At 38.0% G+C, this 18931-nt stretch overlaps 1 protein-coding gene across 5 annotated transcripts in view; it reads right to left on the bottom strand.

Annotated features, from left to right (window-relative positions):
* UQCC1 (ubiquinol-cytochrome c reductase complex assembly factor 1) overlaps positions 1-18931 on the bottom strand; it is a 91597-nt gene that overhangs the window by 61797 nt on the left and 10869 nt on the right. For 4 of the 5 annotated variants that reach the window (XM_081832913.1, XM_081832915.1, XM_081832918.1 and 1 more), the window contains exons 2-4: positions 18415-18519; positions 8117-8212; positions 6102-6209 (exon numbers count right to left, since the gene is read on the bottom strand). In XM_081832913.1, coding sequence (XP_081689039.1) covers positions 6102-6209; positions 8117-8212; positions 18415-18519 — 309 coding nt within the window. The remainder of the gene's footprint in view (positions 1-6101; positions 6210-8116; positions 8213-18414; positions 18520-18931) is intronic. The other variant, XM_081832916.1, reaches the window with a different exon arrangement.

The following is an 18931-nucleotide window of genomic DNA, read 5'->3' as shown; positions in this document are numbered from 1 at the left end:
GGGAATAAATCAGCAAAAGAAGCCAATTTAAACAAAACCTATGGTAAGACACTAAAAAAGAAGAGCAAATTAAATCTAAAAGCAAGCAGAAAGAATGATATAATAAAGAACAGAGATCAATAAAATTGGAAACAGAAAAATAGCAAAGAAAATCAAAGAAGCCAAAACCGGTTCCTCAATAATATCAGTAAAATTGATAAAACATTAATAGAACTGATCAGGGAAAAAAGAAAAAACAGAGAAGATAAAAATTAGCAGTATCAAGAATCAGAGAGGGTATCACAACATATCCTAATGATATTCACAGAATAATAAGGGACTATTATGAACACCTTTAGGACAACAGATGTGATTATTAGAGAAAATGGACAAATTCCTTGAAAAAACACAAATTACCAAAACTCCCTAGAATAAATAACATGAATAGTCCTATATCTATTAAAGAAATGGGATTTGTGATAAAAAAAAAAATCTTCTCCAAAGAAAACTCCACGCTCAATGGCATCACTAAACATCACTCAATGTTTCTCCCAAACATCTAAAGAAATGATACTAAATCTACATGAACTCTTTCAGAAAACAAGAGGGAAGAACACTTCCTAGCTCTTTCTATAAGGCCAATATTACCCTGATATCAAAACCAAAGTCATTAGAAGAAAATAAAACTACAGAACCACAGCCTTCATGAATATAGATGCAAAAATCCTTAACAAAATACTGACAAATCAAATCCAGCAATATTTTAAAAGGACAATAAATCACAACCAACTGGGATTTATCCCTGGAATGCAAAGCTGATTCAACATTAACAAATCAATTGGTGTGATTCACCGTATCAGCAGGCTAAAAAAGAAGCCTGCTGTTAACTTTGTTAACATCTGCAGCTCTAGGAAGTACTTGACACAGAACACATTTTGGGAAGTACTGGTCTGTACCATCATCAAACTAATGATATCCTCATATTGTTATGCTAATGATTTCGCTTTGACCAGCCTATTTCTATGCTTGAGACAGGGAGTTTAGGACATCTATTAGCTCTTCACTTCAGTCAACAAATAGTTTATTGCGTACCTAACTCAAGTACCTGATGTGGATCTGGATGTTGGGAATAGAGCAGTAAACAAAGAAGTCAAAAACTCCTGCTTTCATGAAGCCTACCGCCTACCTCAACTATAGACACATTGATAATTTTTTTTTTTTGCCTGTAAACATAGAAGAAGACACTCAACTTTATTAGTAACCAAAGGAATGCAAATTAAATCAAAAATACCATTTCACACCATCTAATTGGTAAACATTAAACCGTTCGACAGTATCAAGTGTTGGAAATGATACTGAACCTTAAAACCCTAGCTGATGGACATACAAACTGATAAAACAACTGATGACTATAATTTAATACAGTTAAAAATATTCATAGACTAGTACCCAGTAATTCCATCTCTCTCTCAAGAAACTCCTGCACAACTTTTTTTTTTTTTTTTTTGAGAGAGAGAGAATGAGAGACAGAGAGCATGAGAGGGAGGAGGGTCAGAGGGAGAAGCAGACTCCCCGCCGAGCAGGGAGCCCGATGCGGGACTCGATCCCGGGACTCCAGGATCATGACCTGAGCCGAAGGCAGTCGCTTAACCAACTGAGCCACCCAGGCGCCCACTCCTGCACAATTTAAAAGGTACTGTCATTATGAAAAAGCTAAAACAGCTTTCTTTGGTAGAGGAATAGTTAAGCTGTAGTTTAATTATATAATGTGAAGCTATTAAGCAGTGGAAATGAAAAAAATCAGATCTCCACTCAAAAACATAATGTTGACTAATAAAAACAGGTTGAAAAGTGAGATACCACTTATATAGTTTTTATGAATACAATACATAATAGTATGTATGTTGTTTATGGATAATATATGAGTGGTAAAAGAACAAAAATGTACAAGGGAATGACAAAAATCAACTTTAGAACAGTAATTACCTTGGTGGAGAAAGAGAAGAAAGGAGAAATGGGCTGGTTTATTTTCTGTAAAAGTTTATCTTGGAAAAAATAAAACTAAAGCAAATATGGCAAAATAATATCTGTCAAGTATGGGTAGTGGTATATAAATGTCAACACATTTACAATTTTAAGTAAAATTCCTAATGGCTTGGATTTTTTTCTCTAACTCCACAGTTTCCTTCAGATTCTCACATAGAGAGTTCTCTAGGTTCATAATTAATCATTCTGCCTGAGAAAGGCAGATTTGTCACCAAGACCCAAATCTTCCCTTGAGAAGGTTTTCCCCCACAACATGTTCATGAAGAAAGCCTTCATTACAAATAATGAAGACTTCACCAGACTGGCCAGTTATTTATACACTGCTCATAATGTGGCAATCAGGAGCATTTTATAGTTCCTCACTTTTCCTGCAGTGAAGCCAAGCCTTTATTCTTAGGTGAGCCATTTTCCTGGACAAATGTCTAAAGCAAGTCCCCTAAGACCATCACAGAGGGACTGGAAATAACAACTTGGGGAATGAATTTCTTCCAAGATTCATGCGTTAATATAAGCTAAAGAGGTAGGTGGACTAAATTCCACCCAGTCAATACAAATTGTTCTGGTTCTCAGAACACTTCATGTTTATTTCATTCTAACTCTGGAAGACTTCATCAGTGTCCCTGATGAAAACACAAGCACCTCAGACAGCTTTAAGAAATGAAAATCAGGGGCGCCTGGGTGGCTCAGTTGGTTAAGCGACTGCCTTCGGCTCAGGTCATGATCCCGGAGTCCTGGGATCGAGTCCCACATCGGGCTCCTGGCTCGGCGGGGAGCCTGCTTCTCCCTCTGACCCTATCCCCTCTCATGCTGTTTCTCTCTCTCTCTCTCTCAAATAAATAAATAAAATCTTAAAAAAAAAAAAAGAAAGAAATGAAAATCAGCTCTCCCACTGACTGATGCATCTTGTGCCATCTTACAAGATGAAAAATGAATGCAATAAAAGGTTTGCCCTAACAGCTGTGTGAGAGTTGGAGGGGCTTTGAAGTCATTTGAACCTTCTATTCTGTACTGGAATTCCTTCTACAGCATTCTTGATTCATAGTCAACCATCTGGGCCACTGTTGAAACAAGTCCAATGACCTTGGGAGGTTACCTATCCCCCTGAAGGACAGTTCTTGTTAGATTTTTGTTTTATGAATGTAAATCTGCTTCATGTAACATTCATGAAATATCCACCGCCCAGTGGAATACTTTAGTTAGATTAAGTCTCTTTATTTTTTATTTTTTTATTTTTTTAAATACCCGAGAACCATCATGTCCTCTCTTTTCCAGGGTAAGCATACTTATTTCCTTCAACCACTCTTCATCCAACACGGTTCCTGAAGCCTTCACAAGGCTCACTACCCACTTTTTTTTTTAAGATTTTATTTATTTATTTGAGAGAGAGAGACAGATAGTGAGAAAGGGAGAGAGAGCACAAGCGGGAAGGAGAGGGAGAAGCAGGCTCCCGCCAAGCAGGGAGTCTGACATAGGGCTCGATCCCAGGATCCTGGGATCATGACCTGAGCTGAAGGCAGATGCTTAACTGACTGAGCCACCGAGGCGCCCCATCACTGCCCACTTCTGAATGCATTCCAGTTTGATAGTATCCTTCAGAACAGAAATAATTTTTTGGCTTTATGCTAATCTGGAAACTGCCTATTCTATGACATGTGACTGAACCTGGGAAATGTCGTCCTTGTCTTACCTGATATTGCTACATAAAGATAATGGAAAAGAATGATTATTTCAGGACAAACAGGTAAGAAAAAGCTACATTTAAATTCCTAAATATGAATCTAGAAGAAAAATGAAACTACATATGAAAATGTTACAGAAAAAAATGGAGGAAAGATGGTTGATACTGCTGATGTCAAGCAGATATTTTACTCCCTAATGAAAGACATGTGGAAACACAAAACTCAAAGATCTTTCCAGTGCAATCCAAGTGTCTAGTCAAAGATAACTAAGTCAACACTTACTGAAAAAGGCTTGCAATCTTTCTTTCCATGTTTCTATCTATCTATCTGTCTGTCTATTTATTTGAAAGAGAGAGAGAGCAGCAGAGGGAGAGAATCAGACTCCCCGCTGAGCAGGGAGCCCAACATGGGACTCAATCCCAGGACCCTAGGACCATGACCCGAGCTGAAGGCAGAAGCTTAACCGACTGAGCCACCCAGGCACCCAGGGCTTGCAATCTTTCAAAATGGAAAGTTATACCTATGTTTTCCCACCCAAATTATACTAGAATGTCATACTTTGATGTTTTGATATCACAAATTAAAAAATGAAGGTTACAGAAAGTAGACACTGCCACATCACAAAGCCTTTTAAAATGCAAATATTAGGTACTTAGCTGAGGTCACAAAGGAACCAAGAAAAATCAAAGGCTAACTTAAACTACAACAGTGAAGAAATTTTCCTGATGATTTAGTAATCCTCCAAATGGTAGCCAACTTTCCCTCTGGAATTATAAAAAAACAGACTAGACAAAGCAATGGTAGCAACCAAGTAGAACTCAACCATCAAGAAATGAATAAAACAGGGCTCCTGGGTGGCTCAGTTGGTTAAGCGACTGCCTTTGGCTCAGGTCATGATCCTGGAGTCCCGGGATTGAGTCCCACGTCGGGCTCCCTGCTCGGCGGGGAGTCTGCTTCTCTCTCTGACCCTCCCCCCTCTCACGCTCTATCTCATTCTCTCTCTCAAATAAATAAATAAAATCTTAAAAAAAAAAAAAAATGAATAAAACAGTACATTTTTCCCTTTTTTTTTTCTGCTCTCACTTCCCTTTTCTTTTAATTAATTTCTAATTTTCAAACAAAACACGTATTTTAAGTTTTTTAATCCAAATGCCATAATCACAAATCTTTTTTTCATAAAAGATTCTTGTTAAACACATTACCAAATATACCAATGATTATCATTTGCCAAAAGATTAATATGTAAAAAAGATAACTTTAATGAATATAATATTTCGCTGATGATTAAGAAGGCACTTCATAATCTTAGGGTCTCAAGAACATCATTATTACCTAGTATATGTGTTATCTTCTATACTTTTCAAAGCCCCTTAAAAACAAAATGTTTGTGGAATCACCACTTGCTTTCCAGAATTTATGTAAAAAAGAGATTATAGGGAAAAGCCTATACTTGCTGCAGTGAGAATTATTAGGAAGAGAACCAGACCTTGCAAGGAGAAACTACAAGTAAAGTCTGTAATAAAATTGAAATTCTAATTTGAATCCATCCTGTTAAAATGGTATAACTGGCATTATTTGATCATTTGGGGCAAAGCTATGATGTTTTCTAGAAAAGTCCTCCCTACTGCTTTGTGTTGACTTGCTTTGATTAACATATAACTTATGACTGATTAGACTTATCCAACATTGTAGCAACCTTGAGAAGTATTAAAAGGCACTTCTGCTATAAAGTTAGAGAGAAATGCTAGCACCAGGAGATAACTGGGCTAATATTTTATTACTTTAATTGGTTAGAGGCATTGTTATAAAAACCCAGGGGCAAATATGCACCTGATGCAGAGAAGACATTCATGAATTTATAGCAAATAATGTGCTAGGCCAAGACTTGACTAGGAATGACATAGCTAGCAAATATCCCTCCATAGTAAGAATTATAATAAATTACAGAATTAATTAATTTAAAAATGCTTATTAGTAAAATTTTAACAGAAGTCACCATAATGACCTAGCGAAAAGAAATCATTTATGAATATGGATTCATCAAAGAGTAATATTTCTTAAGAATGCTACCCATCTGAACATTTGGCCCATCTACTTCCTTAGAACTCATTTGTATGGCCTATCACGTAGCAAGAGCCTGGAAAGCCCAGTCTTATTGGCTTGACTTGTCCTGAGATACTTCTCAGGAATCAGGTTAAGGGAACAAAGTATTCCAGATCCACATATTACATAGATTTGACTCAGAATGGGGGTCGGGGGGAGGGACAACACATTTCGAAGCTCTCAAAATAATGTATGAATTTCACAAAAGCAAAGCAGAAGCTTTACAAAAAACCTATGAGGAGCAGAAGGCCCAAAGCCCAAAAAGAAAATGAGAAGAATTTAAAAAGAATTTACCCATTTACTGTATTTCAAAGGTCCTGTAAATCCCATGGCTTCTATTATCTTCGTGAAGGCACCAACCTTCTCCTCAACAGGCTGTGGGGAATCCTTGGTAGTAGAAAGCTATTTCATCAAAAAGAAGGGGACAAAATTAGTTGCAAGATAATTTTTTAAAAAGATTTATTTGGGGTGCCTGGGTGGCTCAGTCGGTTAAGCGTCTGCCTTCGGCTCAGGTCATGATCTCAGGGTCCTGGGATTGTGTCCCGCATCGGGCTCCCTGCTCCATGGAGAGCCTGCTTCTCCCTCTCCCTCTGCCTGCTTCTCCCTCTGCTTCTTTCTCTGTCAAATAAATAAATAAATAAAATCTTTAAAATAAAAATAAAAAGATTATTTATTTGGGGGGGCAGAGGGAGAAAAAGTCTTTTTTTTTGGAGAGAAAGAGCACGAGCAGGGGGAGGGGCAGAGGGAGAGGGAGAAGCAGACTCCCCATTGAGCAGGGAGCCCCACAAGGGGCTCGATCCCAGAACCCTGTAATTATTACCTGAACTGAAGACAGTCGCTTAACCAACTGAGCCACCCAGGTGCTCCCGCAGAGAGAAAATCCTCGCTGAGCATGGAGCCTGACGTGGGGCTCTATCTCACCACCCTAAGGATCACTACCTGAGCCAGAACGAAGAGCCGGAGGCGTAACCAACTGCGCCACCGAGCACCCCACAAAAGAATTTTTAAAAAAAGAATGCTTTTGTTTCTTATTAGATCTAAGGGTATTTTTTATTGCTTAGATTTTTTTTTTTCACCTAGAATTTTTAATTCTCATTTTTCTGGGCATCTTATCACTCAGTGCAAATACATCTTTCAGAGCCACCTCACTGCCTATATGCCTATGAACCCATGTTGAGGAAATGACAGATGTGAGCTATCAGAATAAAAGTTCTATGGAAAAGAGTACTTTTAAAAGGCAATCTTGACCCGCATCTCTCAAAGAAGAATTCTGAGAAGAGGAATGCTCTGTGTTTTTAACATAACAGGAAAAGGAAAGAAAACTCCTGTCTGAAAGCAGTCAAAAGTCATTCAAAATCATAATCAACCAAAGCAAGCACTGAATAAATGTTCCTAAACTTGTATTTTTTATTATAACACATAAACTTGCAAATAAACTCCAAGAAAAACCTATTCTAATGCTAAGCCTCTCCAAATGAAGGCAGGCTATATAATCAATAAGAAATTCTCCAGAAGTTAATTACTTTAAACACATATGTTTTAACATATAAAAATCTTTACATTACTTTTAACATATAAAAAATCCGTAACAACTTTTTTCTCTGAAGTGTTTTCCAAGCAAGGCAGTACAACAGAAGAAATACAGGACACAGGATCAGAAGCTTTAGGTTCAAATATTCAGTTGAGGTTTTAGGATACAAACAATTCGGGGCGCCTGGGTGGCTCAGTCGTTAGGTGTCTGCCTTCGGCTCAGGTCATGATCCCAGCGTCCTGGGATCGGGCCCCGCGTCGGGCTCCCTGCTCCGTGGGAGGCCTGCTTCTCCCTCTCCAACTCCCCCTGCTTGTGTCCCCTCTCTTGCTGGGTCTCTCTCTGTCAAATAAATAAATAAATAAAATCTAAAAAAAAAAAAAAAAAAAGGGATACAAACAATTCCTATCCTTGTGACCTCGGGCAAGTCACTTCACTTCCATGAGCCTCACCTTCTGCATTCAATAAAATTCCTTGCTTCGTGGCGCCTGGATGGCTCAGTTGGTTAAGCGATTGCGTTCGGCTCAGGTCATGATCCTGGAGTCCCTGGATCGAGTCCCGCATCGGGCTCCCTGCTCGGCAGGGAGTCTGCTTCACCCTCTGACCCTATCCCCTCTCATGTGTTCTCTCTCTCTCTTTCTCTCTCTCTCGAATAAATAAATAAAATCTTTAAAAAAAAAAAAAATTCCTTGCTTCATCCAGCTAACAATTTCGCTGAGGTTCAAATAAGAACACCTGTGTGAAAGCAGTCTATAATGTAGAAAACACTAATAATTCTCACCTTATTTGTGGTGTGATACTTCCTCCCCCACTGAACATCTATCCCAGGAATCTGTTCTGATCCACCACATTCTAGGGACTGGCTCATCTGAGGCCACTGGGGGATTAAAAAAAAACAGATGTAAGCAACAGAGAGCATTACTCTTGAGTAGAGCTGCTTCAAAGTAAAGACTATAGCATCTTTCCAGCTTTGCTTAACCTAGTTCCTGGTGATCTGATCACTAAAAGAATCCAAGATGGACACCTAAAATTGTGTCTGGTAACGCAGCAGGTACTCAATAAACATCTGTTGGATACCTGAATAAATAAAAGGATTCGGTCCTGGAAACCTGGAACTAAATAAATCTGAGTCAACTCTAAGAACTAGAATTGCAATAAAGACCTACCTAAACATTGGCAGCAGTGTGGTATAAGGGAGGGAAAAAAAGACTCTTAACAGTCAATTTTAAGTTTAAAGCCTGCTTCTGCCACATATAAGCTGGGTGGCCATGAGCAACTTACCAAACCTCAGTTGTAGGGAGGACTGAAGAAGATAACACATGTAAAGTACCTTTCACAAAATACTCAATAAATAGAAGCTTCCATCCTCACCATAATCACCAACATCATTGTTGTTCAGATCAGAATTGCCTTCCTTTTATGTTCCCATTGCACTTGAATGCACTTTGGTAATAAAACAGCCATTATTTACAATTTTCATGTGCCAGGTACTATGCTAAGTGCCTTACATATATTGCCTTCTTTAGTACTCACCATAACACTATTAGGTTGATATTAAAATCAAGACCAATAAACATAGTTTTGAAAATAAATTCCCAAGGGAAAAAATTTCATGTAAGAGAGCCTCACTGTAGCATTATTCACAAGAGTGAAAACTGGGGAGGGGGGGAAGGGGTCCAATAAGATGGTTAATTAAATTACAGTAAAGTCACTCAATGGAAAATCAGATAGTCATTGAGATTTTTTTAATACACTTTATTTTTTAAAACCATTTTATGTTCACAGCAATGCTGAGCAGGAAGTACAGAGAACTCCCATAAACCCCTTCTTCATACACTCACATCCTCCAGTATCAACACTCCCCAGCAGAAGAGGACATTTCTTACAATAGATGAACCTACCCTGACACATCATTATCACCCAAAGTCCATAGTTTACATTAAAGCTCATTATTCCTGGCAACATGAAAACACTTAAATGTATAAAATTATAGGTAAAAACATGAATGCATATGGGCATCTCTAGAAACATACAGAAATTAAAGAGTTATTTTGTTAAGGTAGTAGAATTATTGATGAATTTAGGAATAGTCTCCAAATTCTCAGTAATGTTCTATTACCTTTACTAAAAAGGGGTGAGGGAGCAGAAGGAGGGTTACCCCTTCAATTCGGGTTTATTCCAAGAAGAGAGGGAAAACATGAAATGAAAATGATTTTTTTCTTTAATCCTAATGAGGGAAAAACAGAATTTCTAATTTAGAGTTACCATGTACTTTTCTTTCCAAATAAGGATATTAAAGAATTAGTTAGGATTTTCCTTGTCAGTTCCAAGGACACTTACACTTTAATTCATAGGTATTAAGGAGGCTTTGTAAAACAGACTAAACACAGAACACTCCCATTACATTACATACATCAATATAATGGTTTATCTAGAACACAAAGCACTCAAACAGGTTCAAAGAACAACCGGCAACAATTTCAACTAGCTGTGCTTTGGCACAAATTCTCTTTTACTAGATTACATGATCCTTCTCTTCTCCCATAGCTTCAGGAGTAACCAATGGATTCCTGTGTGATTGTCTCACCAACTGCTATATTTCTGTCCTACCATTATTCATGAGTTAACATTTAACACTATTTGAAATACTGAAGTAACTAGGTATATAGTACCAAGAACACCACCTAGTTTCCCCATACCTACACATATCTATAAATATACACATTTACTATTTGTTGTTCTTGCCCCCAAAAAAAGATTCCCTTGACCTTTAAAGACATCAATTTTTCCTTTCTTTAAAATGAAAAGATACCAATAAACAACTTTTTGTAAAAGAAAAAAATACCCTGCAATACTCATATGTCACTTTTTCAAAGAGGCCTTCTCTGGCCACTTTATCTAAGACAGTTTCTTATCATCCCATTATTCTCTATCACAGCAGTGCCTGTTCATTTCATTCATAGTACTCATTATAATGTACAATTATATATTTTTGAAACTTGCTTATTTTCTATCACCACTACCAAAAAGAACCATGAGGATAGAAACCAGGCATATTACCAGAATCAAATACAGTGTGTTAGATATGGGAAACACTCAAATATTTGTTGAATGAACAAACCCAACCACTTCTATGGCTATTTCTTATTATTTCCTTCTGTCTTTAATTACATACACGCCATGTATATATGCTTCATTCACCCAAACTTTATTAAACGCCCACAATATGCAAGCCTTTGCGTGAGGTTTTAGGATACAAACAATTCCTATCCTCAAGCAGCTCATAGTCTTACGGAGAACAGAAAGAAGACTCACTACCCAAGAAACGGAACCAAATATCACATTTTAAAATGGTTAAAGGGGCGCCTGGGTGGCTCAGTCAGTTAAACATCCAACTCTTGATCAGCTCACGTCATGATCTCAGAGTCATCGGATCAAGCCCCGCATCGGGGCTCGGCATTCAGTGGGAGTCTGCTGGAGATTCTTTCTCTCCTTCTCCCTCTGCCCCCTCCCCTTGTTTATGCGCTCTCTCTCTCGCTCACTCATAAATAAATCTTAAAAAAATAAAAATAAAAAATAAAAATAAATAAAATGGTTAAAGATCATGTACCCCCCACACACACACATACACAGAAGTGTTAGCGAAGAGGCAGAGCAACCAGAACTCTCATACATTGCTGGTGGGAGTGTAAAATGGTACAATCACTTCGGAAAATTACTCGGCGGTATCTACATAAGCTGAATGTATGCACATTCTATAAAACTCAGCAATTCCACTTCCAAGTATATACACCAACAGAAAAGTGTACTTATGTTTACCAAAAACCATTTTTAAGAATGTTCATAGCAAAAAAAAAAAAAGAATGTTCATAGCAGCACTATTATTAACAGCTCAAATTGGAAACAATATAAATCCCATCAATAGATACGTAAATGAGTCATGGTATATTTATATAATAAAATGCTACACAACAGTAAGAATGAATAAACTATTAGTACACAGAGCAATACTGATGAAGCAGACATACTGTACATACAGAGTACATACTGTATGTTTAAAAGGCAAAACTATTTTATGATATTCAAAGTGAAGACTGCGGTTAACCTTGGCTATGGGTAGTGACTGGGGGCTCAAGGAGCTTCCTGGGTTCTATTTCTTGATCTGGGTGCTGGTTAGTTCACTTTGTAATGATTCATTGACCTGTACACTTACGATTTATGCCTTATCTATATTTTTATTATACTTCAATACAATGTACAAAAATGCTTAAAGGTGTGTAATAAACAGTGTAAACTATAGAAATTTGGAGGGGAAAAGAATTACATAGTCATCCAAAAAGACTTCACAAAGAAGCCTTAAGAAGTGGGCAGAATAGAGAAGGTAAGAAGTCAAAGTGGAGGAAGCACAGTAGAATAGAAGAGAAAAGCACAGAAGCAGAACAACCAGCTCTGCTTGTCATAAATCTGTTTTGAGAACCAAATAAAACAGTGTACATGAAAAAGATAAGCAAGCTATAAGGCATAACATAAATGCAAAGACCTATTCCAGACAACTCCAATGATAAGCTCTTTTGCAGGCAGCCCCTCATTAAAATAAATATAAGATTTGACCCTTATTTTTTTCTTTTGCTTTCAGAAAGGTTCTGAAAGTAAAGAGACCTCCCTGATCTGAAAGAAAGAAAGAGGGAGGAAGGGAAGGGAGGGGCGGGGTGGGGAAGGGAAGAGAAAGGAAAAAAGAAAAAAGGAAGAAAAGGAAGGAAGGAAGGACTCCAGCAATTCGGGAATATCACAGTGTACCTAACTGATCCTTTTAGCAAAACTATAAGCTCTCCCAGGGCACAGTCTATCTTATACTTCTTTTATCTTCCATCCATTGCTCAATATCATTCTGGGCATGGAGTCAGCACTCAATAAAACTTAGGTGGATTTTTTTCCAATGGTTTTTGTTGTTGTTGTTGTTGTGTTTGTTTGTTTGTTTGTTTAAATAGAAGGATAATCTGGAGAAGGTCCAGAAAAGAACCACAGGAATGATCAAAGAGATGAATAAAAGGTCCTAGTGGAAAGGTTAAAATGAATTGAGGCTGTTGAGCTTGGAGAAAAAGCAACTGAAGAACTAAGGAGTAACTGAGAATAACAACAGTTGAGCTGGAAAAAATCTCATAGCTCTAAGTCCAACCTTTTCATTTCACAGATGAGGAAACTAAGACCCAGGGAAAGCTTGCAACCTGAGGTAGTTTTAGGACAATTTTTTTTTTTTTTAAGTTTCAATTTATACAGTGAGGATAAAACTTACCCAATTAGCATGAACATACAGACAGCAAAAAAAACAGCAATTACAATTTACTGAAGATTTCCTATATACTCAGCACCTATATGCTTGACATTTACTTAAATTATCTCACAACAACTCTACAAAGTTGATACTATTTTCTCCCATTTTAGAAATGAGGACACTAGGGGCGCCTGGGTGGCTCAGTCATTAAGCGTCTGCCTTCGGCTCAGGTCGTGATCCCAGGGTCCTGGGATCGAGCCCCACATCAGGCTCCCTGCTCCTCCCTCTCCCACTCCCCCTGCTTGTGTTCCCTCTCTCGCTGTGTCTCTCTCTGTCAAATAAATAAATAAAATCTTAAAAAAAAAAAAAAAGAAATGAGGACACTAAGGCCCAAAGAAGAAAAGTTCATTGAGGGATTAAACATATATTCAGAGCTATCTTCTTTCCCCTATATTAAGCTGCTTTCAAAAACTTAAGTAGAGGTCAATGACATATGGTCTGCACACTGAACACAAATATGTTAATTTCTAAACACACGAAATACCATTCTCCAGTTAAAGGAACCAGGGCTCCTTAAAGAAATTGCTGAATCTAGGGCTAAAGGAAAGAAAATACAACATGAACTTGAAACATCTTGTGGTGCTAGGAAACAAAGAATGTTCAAAAATGATGAAAGCATGTAGAAAGGAACTAGAAAGAGTTCCTAAGAGCCAAACCTGGGACAATTTGATCAACAAAATTAATAATATGCAAGATGAATTACAACTCATAGAGGGAAATAAATATCCATGAGCTCATACTGATATAAATAATTGAATAAATAAATGGAGAAGTAACAACTCTTCCTTACAGTAGAATTCCAAGCATAAATATAATAGTCATGACGGAAATAGAAAATCATCATTATACAAACACCACAGTAATGATTACTGCAGTCAAGAACCATCAATAGAATTACCACATAATGCAGTAATCTCACTTCTGGGTATACATCCAAAAGAATTTAAAGCAAGACCTTGAAGAGATATTTGCACACTATATCACTGCAGCATTATTCACAATAGCCAAGATGTGGAAGCAACCCAAATGTCCATCAAAATGGATAAAGCAAATGTGGTATATACATATAATGAAAAATTACACAGCCTTAAAAAATGGATGAACCTTAAGGACATTATGCTAAGCAACATAAGTCACAAAGGGACAAATACTATATGATTCCACTCATATGTAGTATCCAAAATAGTCTAAATCATAGAAACAGAAAGTAGAAATGTGGTTGCCAGAGGTGGGGTGGGGTGAATTAGTGTTTAATGGGTATAGAATTTCATTTTAGCAAGATGAAAAAGTTCTAGAGATCTATTGTACAACAATGTGAATATACGGGGCGCCTGGGTGGCTCAATCGTTAGGCACCTGTCTTCGGCTCGGGTCTTGGTCCCAGGTTCCTGGGATTGAGCCCAGCATCAGGCTCCCCGCTCCAGCGGGAAGCCTGCTTCTCCCTCTCCCACTCCCCCTGCTTGTGTTCCCTCTCTCTCTGTGTCTCTCTCTGTCAAAAAAATAAATAAAATCTTTTAAAAAAATAAAAATAAAAACAATGTGAATATACTTTACACTACTAAACTATATACTTAAAAATGGTTAACATAGTAAATTTAATGCTATGTGTTTTTTCTAACTACAACTTTTATTTATTTATTAATACTTTTATTAATACAACTTTTATTTATTTATTTATTTATTATGTTAAAAGTAGGGGTGCTAACAACTGAGCCACCCAGGCGCCCCTACTTTTAAAATAATTAATTAATTAATATTATATATCTTAAAAAAAGAACCACTGGTGGGTATTAAAAGTAGTGAGCAGAAGTATGCTGAGAAACAGGATATCTGCATAGATTCTAAGTATCTTCTCACAAGGTACTTATTAATTACAAAGGGGAAAATAGTAAGTTTATAGTAGGGAAACCTGACAGACACCAATTTAATAATCAAGTAATCAAAGTTAACATCACCAGTAACAATACATATTGCCATCATATATCCCCTGTAATTATGCACTGAGAAGGGAAAATCACTTTAGCCAAAACTGCATAACCTAATTATAAGAAAATATTAAACAAACTCAAATTGAAGAACCAAAACAAGGACATTAGTGGAAAAAAGACTGGTAAAATTGGACTAAGTTACATAGATTAGTTAATAGTATTATATCAGTGTTAATTTCCTAGTTTCAATAATTGCACTATGGCTATAGAACATATTAGCATTAGAGAAAACTGGGCTAAAGGTATACAGGAACCCTACTATTTTTACAATTTTTCTGTAAGTGTAATTTATTTCAAAATTTAAAAGAGTTTTTATTGTTTGGGGTTTTTTTTAAGATTTTTTATTTATTTGACACAGAGAGAGTGGGAGAGAGGGAGAGAGCACAAGCAGGGGCAGCAGCAGGCAGGGGAGAAGCAGGCTCCCCGCTGAGCAGGGAGCCCGACATGGGGCTCGATCCCAGGACTCTGGGATCATGACCTGAGCCAAAGGCAGACGCTTAACCAACTGAGCCACCCAGGCGCCCTGTTTTGTTGTGTTTTTTTTAAGATTTATTTATTTATTTGAGAGAGAGCAGAATGAGTGAGAACATAGTGGGGGGCAGAGGCAGAGGGAGACAAAGAAGCAGGCTCCCCGCTGAGCAGGGAGCCCGACATGGGGCTCGATCCCAGGACTCTGGGATCATGACCTGAGCCAAAGGCAGACGCTTAACCAACTGAGCCACCCAGGCGCCCTGTTTTGTTTTGTTTTTTTTAAGATTTATTTATTTATTTATTTATTTATTTGAGAGAGAGCAGAATGAGTGAGAACATAGTGGGGGGCAGAGGCAGAGGGAGACAAAGAAGCAGGCTCCCTGCTCAGCAGGGAGCCTGACACAGGGCTTGATCCCAGGACCCAGGATCACGACCTAAGCCAAAGGCAGACTCTTAACCTACTGAGCCACCCAGGCGCTCCTAAAAAAAATGTTTTTAAAGTAGACTCATCAAAGTATGACAGAACTTCAAAAGGTTATTTAGGAAAGACAGAGATGAGAATACACTGTCCCTAGCTTTTTGAAAATGGTAACAGGATTATAGCATTGGACACTACTTTGGAGATCATCTGATACTATCACTCAACCAATGAAGAATTCTTTTATGTCATGCCCTTAACATATAGTCTTCCAATCATTGCCTGAATACTTCCAGTAACAGGAAATTTACTATGTCAAAATGCAGGGGCACCTGGGTGGCTCAGATGATTAAGCGTCTGCCTTCGGCTCAGGTCATGATTCCAGGGTCCTGGAATCAAGCCCCACGTCGGGCTCCTGGCTCAGCGGGGAGCCTGCTTCTCCCTCTCCCTCTCTCCCTGCTCATGCTCTCTCTCTCTCTCTATCTCTGTGTCTCAAATGAATAAATAAAATCTTAAAAAAAAAAAAAAAATGCAGGCCACACATTCCATGACCCCACAATTCTAATTAACACGAAGTTCTTCTCCATTCTGAGCTAAATCTGTCTCCCTGTCAGACATGTACCTGAGGAAAACCAGAGTTCCAACCAGGGGTCCTCAAAGTGGGAAAATGTGTCAATGAGGCACATTTTGTCAATACGACAAAATGTCCAGTTTATTTACATTGGCTAAAATTACATCTTGTCAGCATGAGATAAGCCACCCTAAGTTATTTACATGGATGATCTGCTTTAATGCTGTCCCAGAACCTAATACGGTACCTGGTACATATTAGGTACTCAAGAAATGTTTATTGATTCACAGAACGAGGCACAAGTCTGAGAGTCACATAATGAGCTTCCCCCTCCACCACCTATGTATGCACAAAAACAAATGACTTAGAACTCTATGATAAATTCCATTAAAAGTTTCCAATGCATAAATGCATAGAACATACCCCAACTCTGAAAAGAAATAGCTGCATGACTACACAAAGTAGAATGCCTCCTCTGTACAGACATATTCTTTACTCATTCAACATATATTTAGTGCCTACTCTGGGCCAGGGTGAGTGAGAAGCCCAGGAAGTACAGGCACAAACAAAACGTCCTCAGAAGGGCACGGCTTGAGGCACCTGGCGGACTCAGTTGGTTAAGCGTCTGCCTTCAGCTCAGGTCATGATCCCGGGGTCCTGGGATCGAGTCCCCCATCTGGCTCTCTGCTCGGTGGGGAGTCTGCTTCTCCCTCTCCCTCTGTGATCTCTCTCACTTTTGCTCTCTCTCAAATAAATAAATAAAATCTTAAAAAAAAAAAAAAGAAGGGCAAGGCTTACATACTACTTAGAGGGAATTACACTATTTTAAATCATTTTGGTATAGTATATTTACATAAATTATGTAACACAATTTTATATCAAAAATATTTTTAATTGCATCAAATATGAAAAAGAAGTTAGTGGCTACAGAAGGAATTCATATAAATTAGTAAGAAAAATAAATTCCCATAGATAAATGGAGAAATGATACAAGCTTATGATTTTTACAAACTAGAATATAACTGATAAACATAGAAAAATGTTTAGCCCTGACAGATAAACAGAGAAATACAAAGCAAAACAAGGTGAGGGGGGGGCGGGCGCCTGGGTGGCTCAGTCGTTAAGTATCTGCCTTCGGCTCAAGTCATGGTCCCAGGGTCCTGGGATCAAGCCCCACATCGGGCTCCCTGCTCTGTGGGAAGCCTGCTTCTCCCTCTCCCACTCCCCCTGTTTGTGTTCCCTCTCTCTCTGTGTCTCTGTCAAAGAAGTAAAATCTTTAAAAAAAACAAAAAACAAAGCAAAACATTTTCTACCCAGTTAATTTTTTTTTAAAACACCCAATTCAGAGGAGTTAATAATGAAAGACTAGTTATATATACATTGCTGGTGGCACTATAAATTAAAACAACCTTATGGAGAAAGAAACTGCTCATGCTCACTGACCCAGGGTATACCCTCCTAGTAACTTATCTTTAATAAATAATTAAAAATTTTAAAAACTATATATCAAGAAAATGGACTATATTAAAGCCTATAATGGCAAAAAAATATTGGAAATAATTTTAATATCAAACAAAGCCTAAGTAAATAGAATAACACGTAGCCATTAAAAAGTTTAATTATGCAATCTATCTAACATGAATAATGTCTGCTCTAATAAGTGAAAACGCACCAGAAAAAAAAATTCTGTGGGTATTTGTTAAGGTATCTAAGGAAAAAATTAGTACACACACACACACATAAGGACTGGAAAAAAAACCAGCAGATGTTTTCACATTTGAGGTCATGGATGATTTTTATTTCCTTTATTACTAAATTATTTGTATAATTAACAAAAATCAGGAGAAAAAACTCTCAAGGAGGGTCCAAGGTAATGAATCATGTGGTCAATGGTAAACTAAGGCCTCAAATAATTGTTCCTTTGGATTTTGTGTTCATAAAAAGAAAAAGAAAAAAAAAAAAGGAAGAAACATTTCATACCCCAAATAAAAGTGGCACAATGTGGCTACAAAAAGAAAACTGAAGTTAACTCTGAGACGAGTATCTGGAAACATTCCCAACATAAAAATCATCAGACTGTAGCATGGTATCCTAGGCTAAGTTCCACTGCTGGGGTATTTAGAAGCAACGCCCTAGACACCATACTGTGGGAATCAGTCCTGAGCTGGCACCACAGAGACCCAGAAGTGGTCTCATGAGGTTTTTCCATCACACAATTTGTTTGGTTAATCTATAAATATATGACATTTGCAAATAAACACTAAGGTTTTCATACCAAGCAAAGAAACAACAAACCTTACCTGGGAAGTACCAGACAGAGCCCTGCCCCACTGTCCCTGTGTAGAAGACACAGGTACCAATTGGCTGCATACTGGAACCCACTGGGAAATGTTAATCCGGTTCCTCTAGAGAAAGAAAAAAATGTCTGTCAAGAATTATATTCAACTCCATGTATAGAAGTGTAGAAATCCTGACAGAACAGGGTACATGAAAAGAGAACTTCCGGGTCGTCTGGGTGGCTCATTCAGTTAAGCATCTGCCTTCGGCTCCAGTCATGATCCCAGGGTTCTGGGATCGAGTGCGGTGTCGGGCTCCCTGCTCAGCTGGGAGTCTGCTTCTCCCTCTCCCTCTGCCCCTCTCTCCGCTCATGCTCTCTCTCTGTCAAATAAATAAAATCTTTTTTTTTTTTTAAAGATTTTATTTTTATTTATTTGACAGAGAGAGACACAGCGAGAGAGGGAACACAAGCAGGGGGAGTGGGAGAGGGAGAAGCAGGCTTCCCGCAGAGCAGGGAGCCCGATGCGGGGCTCGATCCCA

The sequence above is a fragment of the Leptonychotes weddellii genome, chromosome 10 (genome assembly GCF_054177405.1).
Source record: "Leptonychotes weddellii isolate Sample4059 chromosome 10, ASM5417740v2, whole genome shotgun sequence".
NCBI lineage: Eukaryota > Metazoa > Chordata > Mammalia > Carnivora > Phocidae > Leptonychotes > Leptonychotes weddellii.
The sequence above is the reverse complement of the archived record's forward strand: the minus strand, read 5'-3'. Positions and strand labels throughout refer to the sequence as shown.